This window comes from Varroa jacobsoni, unplaced genomic scaffold, assembly GCF_002532875.2.
Source record: "Varroa jacobsoni isolate VJ856 unplaced genomic scaffold, vjacob_1.0 scaffold_1200, whole genome shotgun sequence".
In the NCBI taxonomy this organism is placed as follows: Eukaryota; Metazoa; Arthropoda; class Arachnida; order Mesostigmata; family Varroidae; genus Varroa; species Varroa jacobsoni.
Genome location: NW_019214102.1, coordinates 321,241 through 342,345, shown reverse-complemented (window position 1 = coordinate 342,345; position 21,105 = coordinate 321,241). Strand labels below are relative to the sequence as shown.

At 42.4% G+C, this 21,105-nt stretch overlaps 3 protein-coding genes across 6 annotated transcripts; 2 read left to right on the top strand and 1 right to left on the bottom strand.

Moving 5' to 3' along the window:
• Positions 1-28: 28 nt before the first annotated feature.
• LOC111267564 (aldehyde dehydrogenase, dimeric NADP-preferring) lies at positions 29-16,068 on the top strand. Of its 4 annotated transcripts, none has more exons than XM_022845842.2 (3): positions 29-301; positions 6,755-6,893; positions 7,883-16,068. In XM_022845842.2, the coding sequence occupies exons 2-3, from the start codon at positions 6,776-6,778 to the stop codon at positions 9,310-9,312; spliced, it is 1,548 nt and encodes a 515-aa protein (XP_022701577.1). In that variant the 5' UTR covers positions 29-301; positions 6,755-6,775; the 3' UTR covers positions 9,313-16,068. The 4 variants fall into 4 exon arrangements, with proteins under 4 accessions (XP_022701577.1, XP_022701578.1, XP_022701579.1 ...); XM_022845843.2 differs by having other exon boundaries at positions 6,726-6,893; XM_022845844.2 differs by lacking the exon at positions 29-301 and adding an exon at positions 1,599-1,646.
• LOC111267563 (nardilysin) lies at positions 1,926-5,069 on the top strand. The gene has a single exon (XM_022845841.2). It carries the CDS (start codon positions 1,926-1,928, stop codon positions 5,067-5,069), a length of 3,144 nt encoding a protein of 1,047 aa, XP_022701576.1.
• Positions 16,069-17,649: 1,581 nt separating the features above from the next.
• On the bottom strand, positions 17,650-21,091 carry LOC111267558 (tetraspanin-33). The gene is made up of 5 exons (XM_022845838.2): positions 20,457-21,091; positions 19,088-19,191; positions 18,733-18,906; positions 18,456-18,601; positions 17,650-17,958 (listed from the first exon to the last, which is right to left on the bottom strand). Exons 1-5 carry the CDS (start codon positions 20,745-20,747, stop codon positions 17,714-17,716), a joined length of 960 nt encoding a protein of 319 aa, XP_022701573.1. The 5' UTR covers positions 20,748-21,091; the 3' UTR covers positions 17,650-17,713.
• Between the last annotated feature and the right edge of the window lie 14 nt (positions 21,092-21,105).

Sequence of the window (21,105 nt, the reverse complement as noted above, 5' to 3'; positions counted from 1 at the left end):
CGCTGGATCATTCAACGGTGTCGCGCCTGTGCTGCGGAAGAGCGCAGGAACGAACTGAGCAGAAGCTCCGAATAGTTGCTTCGTTAGCGACGGCGAAGTAACCGACTGCAGAACATGGCAGCAGGCGGCGGTGGGCAGTAGTCATTGAAAGACGATTTGCGTCTAGTGAAGCAGTGTCATGTGATTTTATCGGCAGAGTCCCTGGCAAAAGATCAGTTCTACGGCAAAAAGTCGAAGGACCAGCCAAGCGCGTGGGCTGTTACCGACAACTGCAGAACGGACGACGGAAATACAGAACTGAGTAAGTTAACATGCGAGAGAGGTGATACGATTTCTTGACCCGTATTGCATTCCGAGTGCGTTTGTATAATAGATAAAGACGTATGTTGCAAATGTGGGTGCATATATGATTAGGTTGCGGGATATGCGCGTTGTCCGGTGCACGGAAAACCTAAAGCTTTAGCTTGTCTATTCTTGAAAAGTGCAAATATTTAGTAATTATATATTGGACCTCCTTTGAATCAAAATATTATCTCTATTAATCGAGTTATTTTTATTGCAATTCATTTAGCAGCTGTAGCTCAGGAATATTTGGTTCTCAGAAGAAAAATGGAAGGTTTTAAGATGCGACACACTCGAGATGTACATTTAAGAAATAGAAAAATGTATAGTTACTATGAGAATCTCGTCCACCCTAACAGAGGGCACGCAACTGATTGTATACAACGAGTGCTATCTGGCATATTCTCTATGGCCAATCAAACAGTTATGGGTTAGTCTAGCTATACGGGTTCTTATCTACGTAACCGTTTAGTAACCGTTGCTCCTAAATAAAAGCGCGTGACGCTGTCTGTCCGAGCAGGTCAATACTGAGCGTGAAATTTTGTTGGCTAAACCTATTCTTCGACTTCCAACCTCGAGTACCAGCTGTCGTCTCATTGCGACTACCCCCCGTACATACGACTATCTGATATTTACTATTACGATCAGACATCGTCTTCGAAATTGGTTCCTTTTTAATCCAAACTGATCACCGACATATGTGTCTGGTGTTAGCTTTGGTAAAGCGAGACATAAAGACCTGCTTTACTGATAGGAGCCAGCTACTACTGCTATTAAAACACTAGTGCGGAATCGGGGGTAGAAGGCAATAAACCCTGCCCAGTTGGTTTGGCTTACCGGGTCGATGTTGTACATTTTCCCATTGCCAACAATAAGAAAGGAAACGAGGTTAACGGCTCCGTCAAAATCGTATTTACAATTGTATCACGATCTAACTCCATAACTTACGCTTGCGGATGCAATTATTTTTTTTTAGCCTTTTATAGAATTCGCACTAAATCTACAGATGAAGCTTCAGTTGAAAGACCTTTGGCAAAGGTCAGGTGCTTGGTCTACTTAAATCGTTGAGGTCTTTTATTTCTATATGTTATGCAGCCAATGAGCGACGATCAGCGTAGCACCATAACACCCTCTCATAATTCAGCAGCTCCTTGCACCTTAAGTGGAATGTAACATATACAGAAACTTCAGACAGGCAAAAATCAAATGGAACTCGAAATTAGTATCCATGCACTATTCATTATTGTTGTGCCAGCCTAACAACGAGGCCCATCTCTCACTGTCAAATTGCAGCGGCGGAATAGGTAGGCCGGATCAGCAAAATGGTTTTAAGTTAAATCGCAAAACTTTTGATTTTGACTCCGATAAAATCACGGTACTGAGGTGACGTCTAATCAACGTTAATGCATCTAGCAAAATCGTTTCCTGTTCAAGTCGATTGCTCGCAGGAGCCTTCCATCAGTAACCCTATTGTACACGTTATTTCGATACACATGGTAACACAGGAGTTTGTATTAAAGCTAGTCAGAGAACTTAACGCATAACATCATAAGTGCCCGATTATCTTAAAGAAACATTGCAACATGGAGGATTCGAAGCTCAGTACAAAGCCGAATTTGAAAAGGATGACTGCGAAGGCCACAATTATAAAAAGCGAAAGCGACAGGCGGTCCTATCGTATCATAGAATTAAAAAATGGACTAAGAGTGACACTGATTTCCACTGCGAGAGGAGTTGTCGATGAAGGAAAGAGAAAAAGTGTTAGAGCGACGACAGTTAACGAAGGAGTTAAGTCCCAAACGAATCTGACGTATCTTGACCCAGTTACGTATTACCACGAACCGGGTACCTTCGCGGCTGCCTGTCTGGCCGTCAAATGTGGAACCTTTGATGATTTACCAGATATGGAGGGCACTGCACATTTCGTCGATCATATGATACTTCTAGGCTCGGCAAAATACCCAAAAGAAGACGAGTATTTGCGATTCATATTTAACCATGGAGGCTCGGCAAATGCGTTTGCGGCACGCGAAACAACTTTATTCCAACTGGAAATTATAGAGTCGGCGTTGCCTGAGGGGCTGGACAGGTTAGCAAATCTTTTTATTGAGCCGAAATTTAATAAAGAAGCAATCGAGCGGGAAATAAACGCTTTGGAGAGCGAATTTCAGCTTCGGAAGTCTTCGGACGCTTTCCGATTAGTAGAGCTGTTGTCTCATCTCGTTGGAAAGGATCACCCGATGGGCCTATTTCGATGGGGAAATACTCATACGTTAGTGACAAAGCCTTGCGAAAGGAATGTTGACGTAAGTAATGCACTACGGTCGTTTTTTAAGCGGCATTACCTGCCGGACAGAATGTCGCTGTGTGTTCAGTCGATAAGAACGCTTGACCAATTAGAGAAACTTGTCGAGGAACGTTTTAGTAAGATTCCGAGATCAAGTTCGTCAGATTTTTCTAAAAGTGGGCCTGCAAGAATTCCTGTAGTTCGTCGAGCTCCGTTTAGCCAAAACCCGAATTTTTATAAACTGCATAAAGTTATACCCCTTCAGAAGGAACTTTGTGTCTCATTCTTTTGGGTCTTACCTCCACAGAAAAAGTTTTACAAAGAGAAAGCAATAGAATATTTGACCTATATTATAGGTCACGAATGCAAGGATGGTTTATACGACAACCTAAAAAAAGAGGGCTGGGCGCTTAAACTGTCGGCGGGTGTGGAAAGGGACGGTTTCAAAGATTGTAGCTTCTGCACAATTTTCTCGGTTGAAATTTTATTAACACCAGACGGAGCGCAAAACGTGCAAGGGGTGACACAATACGTTCATCAGTTCTTGCATTTAGTTCGGAAGACTTGTCCTCAGAAACAGCTGTGGGACGAGCTAAGTGCCATGGGGCAGGCTCATTTCCGCTTTTTGTCTTCAGTTGAGCCTCTGGAATATGTGCAAGATATTAGCTTAGCGATGCATAACTTTACGGAACAGCATTACCTTTGTGGGTCTTATCTTTTTCTCAACTACGATCCCGAACATATACAATCTCTCTCAGAGCTGTTGACACCCGAGAAATGCAGCATCATGCTCGTGCACCATGCATTTGGAGATGAGGCAAGCTCCTTCCAGCGGGAGCCCTGGATGGGAGTGCGCTACAACGTTGAAAATTACCCTAGTGACTGGATTCGTCTATGGGTAGATAACCCAGAATTTCAAAAAAGATTTTGCTTTCCTGGTAAGAATCCTCTACTTGTGACGAATTTCGCTATTGTCGAGAGCGACCCTTCTGGTAGAACTATTCCACAGGAACTTGAAACAACAGCCAGAGGCCGACTATGGTACCTTAGAGGCAACCAATACTTTCTGCCTAAGTGTTTTGTTTACGTGAATTTTAAATGTAAGCCAGCTGCATCGCTTGAGAACCTTGTGGGTGCCGAGGTACTCACGCAGTTGCTTTCATATCGATTGACTGAGATAAGTAGTTATACTGAACTGGCTGCTTTGGACGTTCATTTAAGTTTAGAACTTACTTTTAAAGGGTTTAGTCAAGCGTTGTTACAGTTAGTCCGGATTGTGATGGATCAGTTTGCTGAACTTGACTGTTCGGATGAGGTGTTTGAAACAATCAGATTTGGCCTAGCTAAAGATTGTTACAATTCGGTTCTGCAGCATAAATGCTATGCAGAAAGCATCATGGCGACAATTTTGCAGTACGGATTTTGTCCGTTGGCCGACAAATACAAGGTCTTAAAAGCTATAACGAGACAGGAGGCGATGCGACAAGTGCGTGAAATTTGCAATGCTGATATCGAGGCTTACATGCACGGAAACATTACGCCGGCGGAAGCACGTGAACTATTTTCATATATTGAGTCAAAGCTAAAACCACATCAGTGTGAGTTCTTACTTGCGGGGTCTGGCAACAACCCAAACAAAGAGTACAGCTTGAAGAGATTTGCGAATATCACTCAGGAGATCCTTGTACGCGTGTTGGGCGTTAATACCGAGGAGAAATGCTCCCGAATAATGAACTATTATGTAGGAGGCACGCGCGCAGCGCCTACGGACGAGCTTATATTGCAACTATTGATTATTATGATAAAGGCAGACTGCATCCTCATTTTACGGACGTCTTGGCAATTGGGCTACGATCCGGCCTGCGACGCTAAGTGCCACAATGGAATGCTGGGATTTGTTTTATCTATATCGCCCATGGCAGACAAATTTACGCTAAGTTATATTGATCAAAAGCTTGACGAATTCATTGGTTTGATGGTTTTCAAGTTCGAGCGACTTGATCGAGGCGAGTTTGAGATGGCAAAAGACGTCCTGGTGAAGCTCAGACTGTCTCAATGTGATTCGTTAGCGGAGGGCGAAGAGCAGAAATATTGGAGCCAAATTCAAACCCAGCAGTATGTATTCGATGCGGAACAGCAGCAGCGTGAGGCTCGCGCAATTCGAGAGATTCCTTACGATTTGTTTCGGTGTTGGGCCACCAGGTTTCTCTCGTGTATAAGTACGCAGCGTCCAAAAGTGTCAGTGCAGGTTGTTGGTTACGGAAAGGCCGCTCTTGAGGAATGCGTGGGCGGAGAGCAGATATGGAAGGAATACAATGAAAAACCGAACAAAGATGTACCTAACATGGATGATGATATTCCAGAGGTGCGAGTACTCATGCCGAAGGACGCTGGCAACAAAAGATACGTACCGGACCTTAATAAACTCTTCCACCGGTAATGCCCACGCACTACTCATTTGTAGAAAGGTTGATTAGTTCATTACACCTGTTGTGTAGTATAGGGTAGGTCGAACGTTTGTTCCATTTCCCCTTTGTTATCCGGTGTAAAACAGTAAACAAGCGGAGACCAATGGTCTGTCGAGCAAGACGAAACAGCTTTTCGATGACGGAGTTTGGAACAGCATTCTTCTTTGACAACTCACTATCAAAATGGGAAGTTGATTACATAGGCTATTAATGATTACTATTAATGACAAAAGGACAGTATCGAGGCAACTGATGAAAATCAATTCAAAAGGACCAACTCGCTCGCAGGCCAAATCAAAACAGAAGAGGTACGAAGGTGACGAACAAATCGGGATCGCTGTAACGGGCCAACGACACGTCATGCTTAACGATTCATCCTGCCGAGTTGTTCAAGCGGTCCTTAACTAGACATTTGATTCATATTATTTAGGCACAAATCAGACTCATTAGGTTCGATTGAGGCGAAAACAAGAACACTTATAAAAATTTCGGGAGGTATTGAGATGGCTGGCACACCAGTTTTCGGCCCATAATGTAAATGTGTTTTCATATATACATAGGGGCTTAGAACATATTTTGACTTTGGTCTTAGTGAAACTACAGCTTGTGCAAAGTGGATCATATGCCTCGTGCAGGCACACAATCTCGATCTACGGTTAAAGGTTGACCTAGATGTCTCAATAATACACGCATATTGCTCACGAGCTTCAAACGCTTGACAATTCTATGAATGTAGATCCTTCACTCCCTTAAGAGAAATTCATAGGAATGAAAAGTGCGTTCTGCGAGAATGAACAAAAACATATATATTTAATGTGTTTTTGTTCATTCTCGCAGAACGGAAATTTTAAAAGCATCGTTGAACACGAGAGATTACTTGATTCCTGTTCTATAGTTAGAACATTCACTTAGTTCTTATAGAAAGAAGTCGACTCAAAAGTTGTGACTGAGATCATCAATCACCCATGAACCCATCCATGCCTGTGTGAAACCCTACATTTGAACGGAACTAGAATGCAAAGATTTTGTCCGCATTATTTAGAAGGATTTTGAAGACTACAGTAGTATACGATTAAAGTACGTCTATGCGTTAAAATAGGAAGTCCTCCCCCCAAAAATTTGTATATGGGGATCGAGGGCTGCAGTTACCATAAATCCACATGGGTAGTGGCTTTGCTAAACAATTTTTCAGTGTTACAGGCAGTCACAGGACCATGGACATGCTTTTCACCCCCTAAATAATAAATTCCGTCGCTATTTTGCCTTATAGTCTACTGTCCAGTGGGTATCACTCAAAACTGATGTCTTACACTCGTGCCTGTCTTTGAATCACAAAATAATCAATGAATTGCCTGATTTTTCGAGGATTACGCTATCTTATGTAAATACACACGGGGACTTTTCGAACAATGTATAAATTGCTCAACTAACAACTCACAGTTCATTATTAATTTTAGTTGTTTTAGAACTCATCGATATATATACATATATATATACATACGTAACAAATGTGGCCCACCATAAAGCGTCGATATACTCGTTCAGTAAATGTATAAGCTGCTCGTTATATATCATTAGCGTATCATCAAACCAGAAATAACTATGTCTATTATTGAATTTCGTTTTAGTTTTTTTTGCTAAAAATTGTACACTTCAGAGCGACGATTAGGGGCCGAATATGACGGAGAAGCAAGAGGTAAAGCCCTTTTTCCGAATCAGCCAGGACGGTGCCAAGGAAGCAACAGTTAGCCAATATAGCGCCCACATCAAACGGCTACGGAGTACTTTTGCTGCTGGTGGGTATTTTAATAAAAAGAAAAATTGAAAAACTAGAGGACTTAAATTGGGTGTGCGTCGCAAATGTATTAAATCCCCGTTAAATAGGAATGCACCAAAATTAATAATTATTATTACTTTTCAACTGGAACCAAGTGTGTGGTTTTCAACACTTCGTCACTTTCCACATAGGAGTAAATAGCCCTGACAAAATATCCGCAGGGGACATTTTTTTTATTACCTTTTTCGAGGCATGAGCGATATTGAGCAACTCTACACTGGATTTTTAAGACACTTCCTTCTTAATGAAACAATATTATGGTCTGTTTATATATAGCGCGTAGTGAATACACACGGTTCAGAGACGTAATCGCACGGAACAGAGATACTAACACGTTTTTCCTGTAGCTCTAATGGAGCGTGTTACTGTCACAAATGATCGTCAGCTTCCTTGCCCACTGATGAAACCACCTACAACAGCTTCGCTGGCTTAGGGCTTGGAAGAGCTTGATTTACAACGACGTGAAAATTTTCCTCACAATGACAAGTTATAGCTCGATTTTGTCAGTATATAATATGCTTGGAATAAAAAATTGCTTGGAAAGATACCCGATCCATCTCATAGATATAAATTCTAAAGCAACGTCAAAAGCAAACCCAATGACGATTAAAAAATCATATATTGCAAAACTACTTCAAATACCTGGCGTATTCACTAGATATAATTATTATAGGATACATTATTTGCTTTAAATTACTTCAGAGTGCTATATCTGTTTACTCGCAAGATCCGGCGTAAAGAAGTTCTAAACATGTATTAATTATTGCAGCTATATCGTATTTGTTTATCGTTAATGTTAGTATCGCGCTCTGTGCATACGAATATATTAGCGACAGGCATTTCCAAAGATCCATTCAAAACAGAATTCTCTAATCGAGATCTGAGTTGTGTATTTGTTTTTAAGCTATAAACAATCACTTGTTCATGTTTTAACGCTGTATCTTTTAGGTCGCACAAGACCGTTGGCCTGGCGAATTCGACAGCTAGAAGCGCTGAAATCCTTTTTAACTGACAATTACGAAGCACTAATTACCGCGTTATATTGTGACCTTCGCAAAGGCCGTTTGGAGGCGATAATCTTCGAGGTAGATTTCGTTCTAAATGACATCAATGGAGCGCTCATGAACATCGGCATATGGGCACAGCCCGAACCCATCCCCAGGACGCTTATGACCTTAATAGACACAAGTACTCTTCACAGTGAGCCACTTGGATTGGTTCTGTTGTTAGGTGCGTGGAACTACCCTGTTCAAATTACCCTGAGCCCTCTGGTAGGTGCAATCGCTGCAGGTAACTGTGTCGTTATCAAGCCTTCGGAGCAAAGTCCGGCAACGGCTGCCCTTTTGGAACGTCTAAAAAGCTATCTTGATAACGAGGCCTTTCTAATCGTAAACGGCGGAGTTGAAGAAGCCACCGAGTTGCTGAAAGAGCGTTACGACATAATTTTCTACACAGGCTCGGTTAACGTTGGTAAAATCATCTATGCTGCCGCCCAGAAGTATCTGACACCTGTCGTACTCGAGTTGGGTGGTAAAAGCCCGGTGTACATCCACCCCGATGTCGACTTGGGCATAACAACAAGACGAGTACTGTGGGGAAAATTTGTGAATGCAGGCCAAACCTGCGTCGCTCCTGATTATGTCATATGCCATGAACAGATCTACGATCAATTCATTTCAACAGCGAAACGAATAATTCGGGAGTTCTTCGGTGATGACCCGAAGTCATCACCTGATTTTGGTCGTATCGTAACAACCGGCCACGCTGAGCGCCTTGTTCGTTTGATGCGGGGGGCGGATATCGTCGTTGGAGGAATTGCCGACCCTGACAATCGTTATGTGGCGCCGACAATCGTCAAAAACGTTCAAGGTTCGGATCCGCTGATGCAAGAGGAAATCTTTGGACCGATCCTTCCGGTTATGAAGGTCAAAGGACTCGATGACGCTATTCAATTTATTAACTCTCGTGATAAGCCTCTTACGGCATATTTGTTTGCAAGAGACCAGCGAGTCATTTCACTCTTCACCAGCGAAACCTCTTCCGGATCGTTGTGTATCAACGACGTTCTTGTTCATCTATCGAATGAGGGCTTGCCGTTCGGGGGAGTCGGTACCTCGGGCATGGGCCGATACCATGGCAAGTACACCTTTGACTGTTTCTCCAATAAGAAAGCTGTCATGCAGAGAGATTTCTCCTATATTGGTGAGATTGTCGGAAAAAAGCGTTACCCACCGTACACGGAGAAAAACCTTCAACTTTTTAAAATAATTCTGAAACGGCGCGGGCGTCTCCTTGGGCCATTTAGACCCTTTGTCCTGCCATTGTTTTGGGCGACAATCGGTATTCTTTTTTATCGCTATTTGTTGAGGTTTCTCTGATCAGACAGTAACATTAGTATGGTGCAAAATATTACCATGCTACGCTGATATTGTTCGTGCGGCTGTGCTATATCATTCGATTCACCGCAAATAAAAATCAACCTAGGTTATAAAGATATTATAACATGGCAGTATTCACAGAAAAAGACAAAACTGCTAATTTCTTCTATGTCCGAATGTCGTCACAACAGATGACTACCTCGTCTGCTCTGTAGTCCATGTCACAATGATTAAATAATTAGTACAAGTTAAGTTATAAATAGTACTACTTCTTAGCGAAGGAATAATGTACAGGCATGTATCTATAATATCGGTCATTGACAAGGTAACTTGCCAATACAACTCAATGCTTTTCACCTCCTCTGTGCAATATATAGTATACCCCTTATTAACCCAAATCAGGAAAATTCCAGGTACATATGTGGACAGGCATCTTAATAATAACCTATAAGAATTTACGAAGCGAGTATTGTTGTCATAAGGACGCTTACTTGTCAAATAAATATTGGTTTCATAACGTAAAGGCAATAATAAAGTTGTTATGAAGGCCAGTGATAAGCCCCTACATGCACGCTCCTTCTCTGTGTAGAGCGTCTATTGAGTTCAAGCAATTTTGTTCTAAGAAACCCGTTAACGCGCTACATAATGACATCTTTTAAATAGTTAAGCGTTTCAATACTGGATCCTCTACCCCTCTATAGCATTGTGATAACTACTGGTCTAATATCGTTTAGTAAACAAATCACCACTTTGAAGTACAATATCTCGTAGAGGTTTCGGCGAAAATTTTGTCGCCTGAAAACAGAATCAAATCTAGAGTACTGGCGCCGTTATTGATGGAACATTTCGAAAAAAACTTCAGTTATTTTGATAGTATGATGACTTGCTACCGTATTCACGCTGAAAGCAGGTTGGAACAAAGTGTAAGTACAAAGGTAGCATCAGATTCAATTCAGGTACTCGAACACCTCTAAGCAGATGACAAACAAGCTAAAGCCGTACGAAATATACAACATCTTAAGTACACGTCCATAGGAGCAATTTTAAGAACCGAGTCCTTACTGCCTCAGGCAAATAGTTTGAACCGAAGGGCAAACTTCACCTAGCACAACATCGGTGCTAGTGAAAAGGGTGCCTTCACGTTCTATGTAACCTGCTACTTTCTGTTACAGTCCTCAGCGGCTTTTCGTCATCTTTATTCTCTAATTTTTCACCGGTGCCGTCATGGTAGACGAGGGCTTCACTTGCTTTCTTGAAGAAGGACGTTCATTTTACAGAAGTTAACTAGGGCACCCACCCTAGTTCCCCAATTTGAATGTACTTACCCTTCATCTGCATAACCTGGCCTCTTTCCATTGTTACCCATTTTTCTTAGCGAGAAGGAGGCAGGTCCAAGAGCCAGTCGAGCGCTCCGACACCCCGCGTTTCGAAGCCTCGTCGCCTCGTCACCCGTCGGGTTTCTAAGGCCTGACCCAGCGGCTGCTACGGACAGCACATGTTGATTTATCTATTTATTCGCGTTCTTTCTCCTAGGCCCACTACCCCGTTACTACTTAGGACGAATCTACCATATATCCTACTAATAACGCTCGTACCGGTTTGCTATCGTAGTCGTGCTTATTTTACTCCTACACCAACAGCAGTAGTAGAAAGAGCATACTGCGTAAGAGCCCGAGTTAGAGTCCCCTTGAGCCGTTCGTGGCCCACGCCGCGAGGACAAAGGCGGTGTTCACAGCTCCAATTACGCTGCTTCGCTGATTGGACGAAAAGTAACATTTAAAGGGGGTAACCTTTCGGAACCCCCGCTCTCTCTCGCAGTAGGCTGTCACGAGATGCTGAGAAGGCGGGAATCGCATGTATGAGAAGTAGGCCTACAGTAAGTTTGAGGATCTTTTGGCGAGATGCATTTAACAGAAAGAGAAACTGGGAAAAAGCTGCAATAGAAAATGACTTGATACAGAGGCAAATGGCAAACATTTCATATCGCTGCAGTTAGCTTAGTGCCTATACTTCTAATGGTTGTTATCGCTCTTGATGCTACGAATGTTCGGATGAATGGCCAAAACTTTAAAAGTCGAAAACAAGTTTTATATATATAATACTTACATTAAGTGGGTTGTACATAGTACATAGAAAACATGGTATATGTAGTAATAAAGCATGACAATAAAAAAAAATAAGCAAAGTCCTACAGGAAAAATATGTATATACTTTTTTTATTATTACTATATAGACTATTCTTTGTTGTTTATGTGGTACATATAATATACCTAACAACAAATCTAAATACTTTTGCAGTTGTTCCTAGTCGACGAGTTAATGAATTAAAAAAAAAGTAGAAAAAATTCTGTTTTTTTTTTGTTGAGAGACGAGAGGAATTCAGTATTTAATATTTAAATTATTATTTATTTTTTTTTTTATTTCGAACGTTCATTGGAAAGTATCGCTTTCAAATACGTGTCACTTTTACCTAGGTGCGAAGATCATTAGCCACTTTCCTCATATAGAGACAGAATAACCTTTTGCGGAATTACCTTTCAGGCACTCAAATTGTAGTACGGCAACACTGATTCATATCATGCAAAGCCGGCGGCTTGCGCAAGAATGTGTTATACTGCTGATATAAAATATGCCTAAAGTACATGTACCTGGAAGTAGTGGCCTATATTTATACAAGCTTCTGACTAATCATAGGTTGTGTCGGCTCCAAAAGGGAATGTCATCAACTATTTAAAGTGGCAATCAGCAAAAGCTATAACGGTAAACGTCATTGCCTGCCAGAGCCCCTTATCCCGCAATATCTTGGCTAGCTACATTTCTCGATGAATATTTCAAAAGGACGTAATAGAATTCGTTGTAGAATTGTGCGTGGAGAAGCGGTTCGCCCGCATGAGATGTTTTCACTGTGCGACGGCGTCGTCGTCCGACGAGGTCTAGGCAGACCCTCGGTGGCCCCGCAGTCAGAATTTTACGGAATGTTGTATTTTATTGCCCCCTTAACGCGACCGTAGCCGGTAGCGGGTTAGCTGGATAGCTAGCTGTAAGACCATGCATCTCTCGGACCGGGGACTAGCGTACCGTGGTTTTGTTGCGATGCGGCGCGGTTCTCTCTACAACCTGACGGTGTGTAGTGCTTGGTTAAAAGCCCTTCAAACGGTTGCAGGAGCTGTAAGGGGGAAGGCAAAGGGGAAACAGAGAAAAAGAGGCCGTTTTATAGCTTCCGCTCGTGCAAACACCCACAGCCCAACAACCGCGAGCTTCACCGGCTCCCTTGAGCGCGGTTTTTCTTCCTCCCCAGAAACGAGCCCCACAAAAACCCATCGCATATACGAAAACCTTTACTCGTGCGGACTCAGTGGCTATCTTGGGCTACCGCCAGCACGCCTATGATCCACTGACCAACCACCCGGGCTTTAAGGTCCCCACTTTTCTAACAGCAGCCTATTCCACCAAGCCCTTTGGCGCTCATCCTTTGTAGGCGAATACAAAAATGTTGCAGCGAAAATTACTGCTTAGGCGAGCTGTCTCAGTCCGTCTTGGACGTCACCCCCCAAGAGGGCCCTTCTTCGCTGGTCGAGAGGATATTTGAAGCACGCGAGGCGAAAGGGAAGACCTAAACTCGAGGGCTGCTGGGACTGCGAAATGCGAAAGCTTGACGAATAGAACAACGGCATGGATAGATCAGTGCGAGCAGTATATAACAAAGGGATGGTTTGCGATAAGTTACATGCTTGCAGTCGTGGTTTTCCTGCTTGACGCGAATTTGAGGAAACAGCATCACTATGTGTGTGCAGCGAACAACTGCACGTACTCAGTATCTTGTGCTGAATTAGACGACGACGTAAGATACCGAATTTGTGTCATTGATAGCACATGTTGAAAATGGTCTACGGCGCAACTGAGATAGTAATGTCTTCTATTTATTATACAGGATACTCATTGTACTGAACGTATACGAGCCTTTATCTATCGCTTTTACTACCTAAATCGTTGATGTCACATACCAATCAACTTATGATTCGGATATATATATTAAGAGCTGTTCCGCCACACGGTACCTTTTTGTGCAGGCTCTTTTCATCTTGCCGCAGTTCTTCCCATACTGTACACATTCGTATGTAACTCATTTTCAGAAAGCGAAAAATTAGATAAACACAGCGCCTTAGAAAATCATAGAAGAGTATAATCAGCAACAGTGCCTTCTTGGGGCGTCCTACGAGACGACGTATGTTCGAGCCCGTAGTGAGAACATTCCAACGCAATGATAGCGGGCAGCTGCTTATTCTGGTAGAATAGCTGTTAAAATGAGTGCGTCGTAGATTTATGAGATCTCGAAGATTCGTTGGTAAATCCGTGTAGCAAATGCCATCTAGCACTCGCCGTAAAAACGCTTAATTTAATCCTGGCAAGGCTCTTCACGAAACTCTAATGTAAACCGCTACTTTTCCAAAAATTGTTATTGCACTCAGGCTTTCATTATCAGTGAAAACCACCAGATGCTTTGAAAAATGCTTTGCTAATACACTTGGTTTGACCGCGTTGGATCTATCAGAGTCTGGGCCTAGAGCTGGAAGCTTTCTAACCGCACCAATGAGACGGTAAGTTCTTTTAAACTTATCGTCTCACTATAAAATCTTCCAGTCTTAATAAATTTCTAGATTCGCTGCAAATGCATCACCAAAAACGTCTTAGCGGTGCTCGAATCGTACAAAACCCTTGTAACTATCGTATAAAGTCGTGTATCATCGCGATTGATAACTAACTAATTGACTTATGCTAGAAGAAACAAACTTGACACAAACGAAGGCACATAACCATAACAACGAACCTAGACGGCTGCGTGTGCACCTTACAATTAAGGAAATCAATATTTCACGCGGCTACAATGATTATTAACCAGTATTCATTATATTCTTGTAAATAAAACACCCTTGTTTAGCTCATCTTGACAACTGTAAATCAACTCTTCTATGATGGATATTACAGGCCCATACACTAGAAACATTTGCATGGCATTCAGTCGTCTGCTGAGATTCCTCCCGGTTGTTTATAGCAGTTCTGTCGGTAAAATTCCCATCAGTTCGCGCTGTGCTCCGCCCGTCCTCCAAAAAACTTTTGTTATCACGGTGTTGTACCCCACACTTCGTAGGGAATGTACCTGAGGCATGTGTGTACGAGCCCCTACGGGCCGGGCTGATGAACGCGACCACCGTACAACCCGTCCACTGAATTTTTCAGAACTGTTATGATGGGGGTTCCATACCTTCATTAGTGCTCTGGCCTGCTTGCTCTCTATCACAGGCTGAAGTAATGCGCGCGAACTCTTCATTCATCTGAGCTGAACACACTAAATGCTTATGGCTCGAATAGACCCAAATTCTTTTGCCGTTTGCGTCCATACAAATACAGAAATCATTCCGAGTACCGTCGCTGTCTAATTTTTTCTTTCGCAACGTGACCAACTCTAGTTCTAGATACTATCTGCCAGATGCTGTGTGCTTTTAGTCTATTGCTAGCCAATACTGCCGTTTATATGAAGATATTGTTAAAACGCCTTTCTCTTGTCGCTGTAACGGTATCCGAACCCCGAGGACGCTCTTTTTATAATAGCTAATTTCAAAACGAATCGTCACTAAAATAGTCAAACAGGACATATAGAGTCAAATAGTCGAGAGGAAAGATCCACTGTGGAATGATTGTCTAAGGTCGGGATCTGCATTTGTTGCCCATGAGCACCGATTCAATGCTTAGCACAAAAGCACAACCTCTTTTGACCACTTTCAATGCATATGTCAGGAACTACAGTGTGTCGAACTAGCGTCGGCCCTACGATACGGTGACGGGAGGTCGGTGCCTGTAAAAGGTAAGACGGCCTTATGTCGAACAGCGTTTTTCAGCTAAAAAACGAAATTAACCTGTCGTCACTGGGAATTCTGAGTGTTGACTTGTCAAATTATTTCGAGCCCGCCATCCGTTCCTGTTCCAATATTTACGAACGCTACCTCAAAATCTCTTTGTAGATGCCCTTGCACTATTCTCTCCGCTTGTTTCGTGCTGTACCCCCCACCCCGCCCAATGCGCCTTCGGGAGATTTCAGTTAATTCTTGCCGACCTGGTTAGTTTAGTGGTGGTCGGCGAGTCCACGAAACTATGCCATTATTTGGTGGACGGCAAGCTGTGTGAGTGCATGTGACTATGTCAGTCTGTGTACACGGCGGAGTGCACTGCTCTGTCTGCTCTATAGACTTGACCACTCTCACGATGGAAGACACCGCTCACTGTCACAGGGGTGGCGACCGACGGGGGTGCACTTGCCGCGTACAGAGGGGAAAAACGAATGCGAAGTCGGTTCATCGGTGTCTCGCTAGTGTCCACGGATCCAATCCGACCAATGCGGACGTTGAAAGGCCAAACTGCTCCAGAAGCAGAGTTCACATCGGGATTGCCCTATGAGGTTTGTGGCATAGGGAGACACGAAGAAGGCGAAGTTGTGTACACAATGGACCTAGGTGCTTCGAATCAAATAGCGCAAGCACAAATCCAGCGCGTCCCGCTGCGTAAACTCCCCGGCGGTTCAGTTGAACTAGATGGACCGGGCAGGTAGATCGTTACCCCCCACCATGACTGAATGTGCACACCCCACAACTACTACCGAGTTTCGGTGTATATATCAGAGAGCGCCAAGGGTATCTATTTTAACTCTAAAAACGGACCGATATTCTATTAAAAGAGTAAACATTCAATTCGTTAATCATTGACTGGTTTGAAGCTTCAATTTACTGCACTATTTGTTTATAGGCAAATCCTCTAAAATAGCATGGTCTTACGCTTTTAGCCATGGAAACGCTTACTCCTGAAAAACTTACATGCTCTGTTGGAATTTAATCGCGATGCGTCTATTATTTGCGTTTGTGGTATTTATTATATTAATTTGGGTAAGATTTCTAAAAAAGATACCGATGAACACATATGCCCAGTAAGCTTTTACGAGACGAGACAATATAGAAGCAACCTATTCAGCCCTGAGAACGTTGTTCTCCCCTACTTGTACCAGTATCACGTCGCATGGCATCTTCAATCAGCAGCTGCCGTACCTGGACGAGGTTATCTTGTCTATTTGGCTTCATCTATGGTGGAGATCTTATGGGTTTTGCCGTAACGCAGGAGTGATGTTCAGGATGCCTTTTCACGAGCTTCTACGTGATTCGTACGGCTTCATCGTCCATGTCAGTTGTCCAATAAGTCTACGTTTCTTGTTGGACTTTTGCTGTCAAGCGGCTGGAGGAATGACGTGTTCAGAATTTTAGCGGGAGCTTTTCCGAACAGGCAGCGAATGAAGGAAAAGCTTCCGCTGATCTAATTCCGAAATCTGATAGCTATAATTGATTCTTGTATTGTTATTCCAGATGTGTCATCGTAGCCGCACCGTTTATGCCTTCAGAAAATCTCCTCTGTCAAAAAGCACCTAGTTTTGCTAACAATACACCGGTACTGCAATATGTCGATTTGACTGTGTTGGGTTCTCAATCGAGATGCTTTCCCATGCAAGTTTCATGTGAAATGTTGCACGTTCAGTGCTTACGGACTAGCTGACTCCTTAGTTTACGTAGCAATGTGCAGGTAACTTAGTTATTACTTAGATATTAAAGTTACCTGTATTTACTTTTTCACTAAGCTCTGGTCTGGTATGGTTAGGTGCGCCTGAATACGGGTCACTTTTCCTATGCGAGAAGTATCTTTCTAGAATTGGACTGCTGACGCGCACGTAAACGGAACAAGACTTGAAACTGTCAAATAGAAATAAGTTCTTTCCCACAGTACCTAACCTATATATATAGGTTAGGCACTGTGGGAGAAGACAAAAATTCGAGCAACAGTTAGAACCCAATACAAATTCAGTTCTAGAAGAGGGATTCTAGCTGCCAAACTAAGAAATGCCTCTATTAGTTGGTCGAGTTAGAAAGGCGCTACACATTAGCTTTTTTTTAATTTTATCATCCTGTCTGTGTAAAAGGAGTTCCCTTGGTATCCACCTCGCGTATTTAGTTCACCAGCGGCCTGCATAAACGAGTGTTCTACACGGTATAAAGTAAATTTTACTCATCGAAAATTAAATAATGCAACAGCCGGTGGAAGGGCAACTGCAGCTGAGAGCCCTCGATTTAATAGAAAATGATCGAACTTTTTGCGAGTAACTTTCAAATGATGAAGGTGACGGATTCTAGACGCTAGATGCTGCAGCCGAGTACGTCGTGATATGTTTACTACATTCTAATATATTCTAAGTAAAACATTTATGATTACGTCACACTGACGTTGTAGTTAAAATATCATAAGTCGTTTCGTGAATACGTTTTTTTAATGAAGTTTATGTATACGTTTCCAATACTGTGGTGAACGTTTATGACATATATCTGATTAGAATCCCTACCCAAGTGTGGGTCAGCCTGAGGGTTCTTGAACAAGCCCGAGCCGTTGCGGTTAACAGGGCAAAAAACAGCAAAAGAAAAGCGAATATCTTGAGCCACCTTTTCTGTTCAAGCTCGATAAGATACGAGACCTGTTTTAAGCATGGCGCAGGAAAGATTGCCTTGAACACCTCTTCTGCAGTCCGATTCAGGACCATTTCATAGCAGAGGGGTAGATCTAGAGTGGAGAAAGCGGATTGCTATGCGTTAGTCCATAGAAAAGTGACGAATACGGTCCTGAAATAGTTCATCTTTCTGTTAAATGGCCAAAGGGCGATGGGTATATGTATGATGTACCTTTCTATCAAAACGGCCAAGCGGTGCGGGCAATAGCAGGGTTGGGAAGACTATTGCTTATGATGGAAAATACTGTGATTTGACAATCTCTAATTAGCGACGGTTCAACATGTCCATGTTTAAAGTAATTTAAAAAACAGGAAATACTTGACCGTTTTCGGTCAACACACTAAAGAACAGGCACAACAGTAGTAATAGCGACAACCAAAGTAGGACCCCCAGTTACAGCCTGTGGCACGTCTCTTCTATAGCCTTCCCTAAGTTCCGTTACTACACGAAGAGGTATTCTGCTAATAAATTAATTATCGAATAAAGTCGTTAAAAATGACTTCTATTTACGATATTCAAGGTTTAAGACATATTCAAAGCTGATCACACCAAGCAGTCTACAGCACGACTCAGGTATGCGGCAGCGATATATAGACGGATTGTCTTCATTACAGCGGAAAACACTGTTTTTATCCCAATCGCGCCAGCTAAAGACGCCGCAGCAATTATGTTCCTGTTGAAGACGGTCCACGAACCTGTAAATCAGACGCACAATTGACGTTTTCCCGTTTAAAGGTTTTCATTTACTAGAAAAAAAAAAGCTATCCCACCTAACACAGCATTGATGATCGGCAAACATTGGTTTCCTAATCAGTTCGATACGTACTTCTTAAACGAGTCGCTTTCGGTATAGAAACTTATGCCGAATGACGTGGCCAGCTGAAGTATGTCCGCATGAAACGCGAAGACCGACACTGCGGTGATTAACAGAAGGACGCACATGAGAAGGGCCACGACGGCCACACAGTGGCCATAGACGTGCAATGCAAATTCAATTTCTCTGTAACGCGTATATAGACTTGAGTTGTTTCAATCACTTCTAACCGAGCCGTTCGTGGACCACGTACATCTTAACTAAATTATCCCCAGCCGTGACGCTGCCGTAAAATAGGAAAGTTTTTATTCGTATAAGTGTGATGTATGAGGAATATATTGTTTAATGGATAAAAGCTCGCATTTACCTGAACGCTGCTATAAAGCCGAGGGTAGACACAATATGCATGCTGGTCGCACACACATACATTGGAATATGAAGCGCAGCTACTGTCTGAGTTGCTCTGTCTGCCTGTTACCAGACAAACATCATTCACGAACACTTACTTGGAAAATACTTAAATCAGGCTTCGTTACAGGTCCAAATATTGGCCTAGTCGAGAGACATTACTAATCAAGGCGACGTATATCTATTTCAATTAAAGCGTAGGGACTACGTTTTGCTTATTAAGCTGTGGCGTCATCTACGGCAGAGCATGAATCCCTATTGGCCTCGAGGCAGCGACTGAATAACATCCTGTCCTATATGCATGTAAATTCAAAGAGATGTATTGCGAATATGGTCACATATAGTCAAGTGCCTGGTTTTACACGGTCTAGCACTATAAATTAGGACCAAAGCTTTTCCAGCTACTAACTTTAAAGTAGGCCAAGTCTTGGCTGCTTATCTTGTCGAACTCACAGGTGATTTTTTTTTATCACTGCGCCTAACTCGTGCGCAATGATGCCAGAAAACGCTAAAAAATTAGCAAGCATATTACTGACTTATATGTACCTGTGTAAAATTATATATTTCTTTATTTACATTATTGTTCTCACATAAATATACTATACTTCCAGTAAACTAAGGTGGACGGATGCAACTTGGCTGCATTATTTCCGCCAGCTATCAACTCTTCTATCGTCAAGCTTTTAGCGCATCGCTTAGTTGAAAATCCACAGTGCTTAAGGCCGTACGCCATTCGTCATACGCTTTATTCAGATATAAGTTCTCTAACTAACTAACTAACTAACATGTGAGGCTTCAGCTCAACGAGTAGAGGGAAATACGTATAAGAATCACTCACAAACATAAACAATGGTAACAGAAATAGGGGGATTTACCCCCTAGATTTAGTGGTGAATATCTGTTGTTACTGTGTGCTTAATTATTTTCCACGCGAATGCAAAAGAAGCATTGTAATAATTTTTCATGGCTTCGTTTAAAACTCAATATGAATAAACCTCACGTCGACAAACAACTGAAGACCTATCAAATCTTCATAATCTTCGAATTAATTTGTGTCTGCTCGTTCCCTACATCAGTTTGTAAGCTACGTTGCGTTAAATCTGCTTTCACACATGTCCTAAATTGAAAATCATTGCATATTCTTCAAGTGAAACATTGTCAATCTATTTATTAAAGCTAAATTATTAAAAACTAATATTCTCCACACTCGGTTGATTGCAAGCGAAACGGTGAGTCATTTTGATTTAATCGTTCTTTGCAAGATACAGAGAGATTCGTAATTACGATTAACAACAACATTTTGACGATGAAACGAAATAAACACCTACCTGAAGGTTACTATCGTACAAGCCTTGAAAAAATGTTATACGCAGCGCGGTGTAAAAGACGAACCAGGACACACCGGCCCAGAGGGCGTTACCTAAAAGCAAAATCTCCCGATTCGGATGCATTCTACCAATGATCTCGGTAACAGACCATTTTAGAGAGGCCAGCGCCCAGTTACGTAGGTCGGGACAAGTTTCCCTCTCGGGTGGCTTCTCCAAAGTGTATCCAGAGGTATAATAAAAGGCTGTCGACCAGGTTCGTCTAAGCAGGTCACTGATTCTTGCCTGCGTCATATTATCACTGCATTTACTACTGCAAAACTACTGCGGTGGTAACTGAAGTTAAAATATTGAAAAGTGGCTTGGCTTTTCAATATTCACAAACATGATTATCGACCACGTGAGATTTTCGTTTTCGCTGATCACTTAAAGAAAATAATATGCTAAGAGACGAATTTCGTATCCTGGCGGTCAACTATAGCTATGATATCGTAAGGCTAAGCGCGCGCACTTCACGAAACTCTCCGAACCTTTTTCCTAGAGGTGTCAAGAGTGAGGACTTCCTGGCCGACCCTCGGTCGCCCTAGAGAAAACTTTTTGTATGATAGACATAACTTTTACGAATGATCGATACAGCCAATGAGAACTTACC

What these genes read in the sequence shown, in the direction of transcription:
- LOC111267558 (XM_022845838.2), bottom strand. Translation starts at nt 20,747, where the DNA reads ATGACGCAGGCAAGAATCAGTGACCTGCTTAGACGAACCTGGTCGACA. An exon ending in TGTACGATAGTAACCTTCAG is followed by an intron (nt 19,192 to 20,456) that starts GTAGGTGTTTAT and finishes GTCTGGTAACAG; the next exon opens with GCAGACAGAGCAACTCAGAC. An exon ending in GTCGTGCTGTAGACTGCTTG is followed by an intron (nt 17,959 to 18,455) that starts GTGTGATCAGCT and finishes TCTCCACTCTAG; the next exon opens with ATCTACCCCTCTGCTATGAA.
- LOC111267563 (XM_022845841.2), top strand. Translation starts at nt 1,926, where the DNA reads ATGGAGGATTCGAAGCTCAGTACAAAGCCGAATTTGAAAAGGATGACT.
- LOC111267564 (XM_022845842.2), top strand. Translation starts at nt 6,776, where the DNA reads ATGACGGAGAAGCAAGAGGTAAAGCCCTTTTTCCGAATCAGCCAGGAC. An exon ending in ACGGAGTACTTTTGCTGCTG is followed by an intron (nt 6,894 to 7,882) that starts GTGGGTATTTTA and finishes TGTATCTTTTAG; the next exon opens with GTCGCACAAGACCGTTGGCC.